This window comes from Saccostrea echinata, unplaced genomic scaffold, assembly GCF_033153115.1.
Source record: "Saccostrea echinata isolate AGI-Se365-2 ecotype Australia unplaced genomic scaffold, CSIRO_AGI_Sech_v1 ptg000054l, whole genome shotgun sequence".
Taxonomy (NCBI): Eukaryota; Metazoa; Mollusca; class Bivalvia; order Ostreida; family Ostreidae; genus Saccostrea; species Saccostrea echinata.
The window spans coordinates 61,751,501-61,757,500 of record NW_026889803.1 but is presented as its reverse complement, the minus strand read 5'-3'; the positions used below and the strand labels follow the sequence as shown (position 1 = coordinate 61,757,500).

Below are 6,000 nucleotides of genomic sequence, written 5' to 3'. Positions count from 1 at the left end.
CTCAGGTTGAGATCGTTGTCTAGATTGGTTGAGGTTGGGTTCAGGTTGAGATCTCTGTCGTGACTGGTTAAGGTTTGGCTCTGGTTGAGTCCTCTGCCGTGACTGGTTGATATTTGGTTCAGGTTGAGTTCTCTGTCGTGACTGGTTAATATATGGCTCAGGTTGAGATCTTTGTCTTGACTGGTTGAGGTTTTGGTTCTGATTTGACCTTTGACGTGACTGATTGTCTGTCTGGTTTTGTACTGGGTGTCTATCGTCAGACTGACTTTCTCCGTGAGGTCTCACCGACCCCCTCGTTTGTTGTTTAGTTCCTGCTCTTGACCCTTGTGACGTATGTTTCAAAGTCCTCGCGGCATCATTCATAGAAGTCATAATGTCCAGCACACAGTAATGAAGAAAAGATAGATCACTAATTCCTTACAAGCAACGCATCCAAAATTAAATCAATGGCTTTAACACTGTACTGCTAAGAAAGTTTATTACATATTATAAATGGATCCGATGCTAGAGTCCTTAATCCGAATTATAAACTTTTACTGACCCGGAACAAGTGGATCATAACATTTAATCGTTGCCCAATAACAGTCACAAACACGACTGCCATGTCACATACTTACAGAGTATTTACGTTCTTCACTGACCACGTATTTTAGAGTTTTATTTTATTTATTTTAGAGTCAAACGTGTTTTGTTTTTTAATGCCTTGTAATACTCCACAATCTTTTAAATAACTCATGAATTTATACAAGTTTGTAATGTTTACTTTGATAACACATATTTACAACCCATTTTTCGTCAACATTTATGTAAATTTTAGCATATTCCACACGGCCAAAGGAACGGGGGTGGGCAATATTTCTGCCAGCTTAGTGACATGTGCAGAGAAAATGTATCGGTAGTCTCTTTAGAATTGCTAGCGCCCCACCCACCCAACACCACCACCGTCACCCCGGGCTATCGTAAGTTTTGACATTCCTGGATCGTTGGATATATAGATGATATGTTATGCCTACCCCCCCCCCCCCCTTAAAAAAATTAATAATCATGCATATGTCTACGTACATGTCTCATGTATGAAATAGTGCATTGTTTAGACTTATGGATTTTCACGCATTTCATTGCCGTGTGTGGACTGAGTTTCTGTTAGACCCTTCTACATAAATTTGATCAAGTAGTATTGTAGTACTGTATCTGAGATTGGGTTAGTTTAAATATGCTGGCCCGGGTATCAAAACATAAGTGAGTTTATTTTATTTCAAAAAGTGTACTTCATGCATTTTTTTTATCATTGGATTATAATTTATTATTCTAATATCTATGGTAGTAAAAATCAGTTTTAACTTATTTCTTTGAAAACACGCCAGAAAATAAATAAAATCACTCTAATGTCAATTATCTTTGGATGGAAAATATAAACTATGACATGTATTTCCCCTTTTCTGTAAGAAAAAATAAATAAATATTTTGTTTTTTTATGAGATATTCCGTGTATTGGACATTCTCGAGCCTACATTTAGAATGTGTTTATGTATTTATAACCTTCTGTTATTATATAAGAGACCTGTTATTTGGACATACGCATAAAGAGCTCCCTTGCTTTAGAGGTCAAATGTCAATCTCCAAAATATATTCCATTTCAATCATTCTCTTGATTTTTCGTAAAATTTGAATTATACATTTTCTTTTTAAGTATTATGACATATATATTATTTCTGCCCCCTACATGCAATATAAATTACGTCAATACGCGAGAAAAGTATGTCAACATGTAAAGATAATTATGTCTACATGCAAGATTTGTTGACATGCGCGTTACCAATCTTTTCAGGGAATCTAATTTTAATGTAGATAAATTTATTTACTTTACCAACGCCAGTATCTGATATCCTACATCCAAGATGAGGCAACATATCTATGTTGACATGCGACTTGTTTATGATAACATGCGATATGATTATGTAGATGTTCAACATTCGATATACCGTATAACGGGTATTTTCTGCGGTTGTCCAATTTTTGCGGAATTTTGCGGATAGGACAAATCCGCAAAAATTACAATCGCAAAATATTTTTAAATATTTCTTCAGATATATATTTTATACATGCAAGTATGATAAGTGGCGCTTATGTCCTCGTTAGCGAGAAAATTCGGGTGTCATCGAAATTCGAAGATTTTAGATATCAGGATTTTTCCAAAACATATTGAATTAAAACGTTGCTGTAAATAATATCAAATTAATAAGTTTATACAAAAACATCTTTCCTTGTACCTACTTCTTTATTTTATACGGATATACATGTACATGTAAATGGCTAAAAGAGATTTCGCAATTAATAGTCCAAACTCCGATAGCTGCAAACAACACATAGTAGCTTTTCTCTCTTTCTTTAACACTTTTTTCAATCTTGTGTTTTATCTGGAGACCATAATTACTGCTTGTATACACAAAGTGGCTTGATTGTCTCGTGTCTCGTAAATTTCACACAATGCAGACGACTGACAGGATTAGTTACGCCTCAGTGCACATGGCACCTGTGATTGTACACGGTCAACTTTAGGTTACTTGATTATGCAACTGTTTGTTTGAGCTTAAAATATAAACACCAGATTAATTTTGATGGCGATTAACTTTAAGTGTATTTTTAGAATATGGCTTGGATGCGTTAATTATCTATATATTAAAATATTTTAGTAGATCGCATAAAACGTTTGTTACAATGTAGAATAAAGATTTTTTATTGTTGTTTGGGTGGACCGATACTAATTTTACAAAGACTAACTGAAAGATAGCAGTTTAATTAAGCTTAATAGCTTAATACCAGTTCTCATGCAACTTTGATCAATATGTCTCAATGAATTTATAAAACGTAAACATGGCAGCTAACTGATAATTCTTAGAGATTGGTGATCATACCCAGTAAATAATTTTTTGCGGTATAATGCAACCGCAGAAATTGAAAACGCAGAAATTAATTTGCTATCTTTTAGGGGTTAAATCGCAAAAATTTCCAACCGCAGAAAATACCCGTTATACGGTAACTATGTTGACATGCGACTTATGTCAACATGCAAGAAAGTTTTGTTGACATGCGACTTATTATTATGATTAATTTTATTCACATGTCTTTTTTATGTATTTTAAACATTGTCTCTTTTTATATATTTTAATTGTAAAGCGCTTTAGAGGACTCAAATTGATAGAGCGCTATATAAATTTTTATATTACTACTATTACTATTATCTTGCATTTTCACTCAAATAAGTCGTATATCAACATAATTATCTCGCATGTTGAGTTTTGACATAAATATCTTGCATGTTAACATGATTAACATGTTAACTTATAAAAATAAGTCGCATGTTAGCATAATAACTCGCATGTCGACATTAATAAGTAAATTTACTCACCTAGTCACCTTGTCATTGGTCATTCGCAAAATTATTTTGTTAAAAAACATTCTGATTGTATACACACAAGTACTCTGAAATATATATTAAAAAGATGTTTGTCAATTGAGTTTCTGACAATATCTATGTAGTTTTTGGAGATCAGGTTTTCCACGATCTGTCGGAATTCCTCTGGGTACCAATTGCATCCCGTTATTAGCCAAACCTATTTTTGTATTCATATAAAGCAGAATTTATTCAAAAACTTATACTTGAGAAGAAGAAGGCACTTTCTGTGGCCGTGTTTGCTCTGCTCCCGATTTGTATTGTTTCAATGGACTTCATGGACTTCTGAGCTTGATTACTGTTCGTTATCTCCGTATTTTATTATTAGAGTAAATAAAGCAGTAAGATTGATATCCGCTACCACCCAAATCCACCTAAGAATTGTACAAAACCTTTAAGACTGTAAGTTGGGGAGGAAATTGTCAATAAAGGGAATAGTAATGAATAACAATGAATATTTAAAATGCTGCTCTGAACAAAACTTCCATGCATGAACGTATTTGGTTTTTTATTACATAATGTACGCCAGTGTTAACTGTTACGCTGAAAATAATTTTGTTTTTCATCACAAGCCAATTCAAAATCATGAGTTCCATACAGGATCTAAAGCGCAAATCAGAGCAGGTACACTGTGTTGCACCAAATTTTTAGGTATGGATACAACATTATAAGATTAAAACCAGGCTAATCTTAACATTTCAGTTCTATCATCTCCCATCCCAAATATAAAGATAGGCTTGTACAGTACCCGCGACGTTATTTTTGACAATTCTATCGTTTCCTATCGTGCGTGTATCCTATCGTTTCCTATCGTATCGTGTGTGTATCTTATCAGGTTTTGCATTTATCGTATCGTATGTTACGTTTATCACGTTTTGCGTTTATCGTGTTTTGCGTTTATCAGGTTTTGCGTTTATCAGGTTTTCCGTTTATCTAGCTGCAGAACTGTAGCGCTATGGTTTTATATTTAGTCTTTGTTATGGTCAAAGACTCAAATATAAAACCATAAAGCTACAGTTCTGCAGCTACCGTTTATCGTGTGCATTCGGAAGGCATCTAATTTTACTGTCCTTTTCAGGAAGAAGACGGTGGGGTTCCTACGTACAGTCAAACCTCGTTATCTCGAACTCGATGAGACCAAGGAAAAAAATCGAGATATCCGAGGGTTCAAGATATCGAGGGTAAAATACTTAAGAAATACATGGAAAGGACTTCCGAATCGCTTCGACATATATCCATGACATTCGAGATATCCGTGTTCGAGAAACCGAAATTCAACTGTATATAAATTACGGATTATGAAAAACAAATAATGAAAATTGATATTGATAAGAAGTATTCAACGATAATTCAATGTGAAGATTTCAAACCCATCACCCTTATCAACTTGGCCCTTAATTTTCTTATTTTTCCTTTGCTGCATTTGCCTTTCATTGTTTCAAAGAGTAAAATAGCAACAAATTCCCAGTGCCTTTAATAAGCCTCAAAGATTGTAACTGCACATGTTAAGTCACAAAATAAATACGATTCTCCTGACAAGATATTTAGTCTCTGAGTCTTGTGGTCCTGTTGTAGGGAGGACGTCCATAGTAGAATTCTCGGAAGATACCCTTTTCCCTGTACATCTGGTCGTGAATCTTAACACCCTCTATTCTTCTGTCATCGCTATAGTACCATCCCTTGTAATCTGTGTTGTGTCTCATGTGTTCATCTACCATTTTGTACTTGCTCCTTAAAATGATAAAATATCAAAGATCATTAAAAGATCTTGTAATTAAAGGCATGCTTAACATTTAATTGTTTCTTTAATGTATTTATTCTTTAAGATTTAAGTACAAGACACTGTTGTAATCGTATGGCTGAAAGTAACTAGGCCAGTCCACAATGAAGCATGCCTTCCATACATCGTATCTTCCTTTCTCTGTTTTTGATTGCCTCATTTTAATGACCTTCTAAAATTGTATGTCTATACGTTTCAAATCATAATTTAGATATCAGTGCTAAATTGCTATCATTGGAATTCATAATTAATCATCATAATTCAAAATAATTCTACATAGAGTATGTTTATTTTCTTTTCACTTTTCTGCCAAAAGGATCAGGTATTGCAGTACCAAAATTAATATGTTGGAAAGTTTTTAAGGCAGGTATTCTAAAGGAAAATCTGGTTACTGAAATGTAAATGGTGGGCAAGCCGGTGGCTGCAAAAAGGGCAGACAACTCCTCCAACTATTTTTAAGATAACTTTTTTTATTTAGCAGATCAAATGTTAATAGATCAGGGATGTGCATATTACTTGGATTTTGATTTTTGATTATTCATGAGAAAAATACCAGCTGTTGAGCTTAATATTTTTTTCAAATATTGCATATAGTGTTTGTCGTATGTCCAGATATTTCCTCCTATACAGTTTTCAAGATAAGAAGCTTTTATTTTGCAGATCGATTGTTCATACATAAGAAATGTGCATGGTACATGTACTTGGATTTTCATTTTTGATCATTTATGAGGAAAATACTGTTTGTTGAACTTAGTCATTTCTATAG

At 33.8% G+C, this 6,000-nt stretch overlaps 2 protein-coding genes across 2 annotated transcripts in view; both read right to left on the bottom strand.

Annotated features, from left to right (window-relative positions):
* LOC133171634 (glutamic acid-rich protein-like) overlaps positions 1 to 372 on the bottom strand; it is a 5,967-nt gene extending 5,595 nt beyond the window's left edge. Inside the window, exon 1 of the mRNA XM_061306423.1 lies at positions 1 to 372. This exon is cut by the window's left edge and continues 1,438 nt beyond it. Within this exon, the coding sequence (XP_061162407.1) occupies positions 1 to 372 (372 nt within the window).
* A 4,538-nt stretch (positions 373 to 4,910) lies between these two features.
* LOC133171525 (NADH dehydrogenase [ubiquinone] 1 beta subcomplex subunit 5, mitochondrial-like) overlaps positions 4,911 to 6,000 on the bottom strand; it is a 317,834-nt gene continuing 316,744 nt past the window's right edge. Inside the window, exon 7 of the mRNA XM_061306287.1 lies at positions 4,911 to 5,185. Within this exon, the coding sequence (XP_061162271.1) occupies positions 4,999 to 5,185 (187 nt within the window). The 3' untranslated portion in view covers positions 4,911 to 4,998. The remainder of the gene's footprint in view (positions 5,186 to 6,000) is intronic.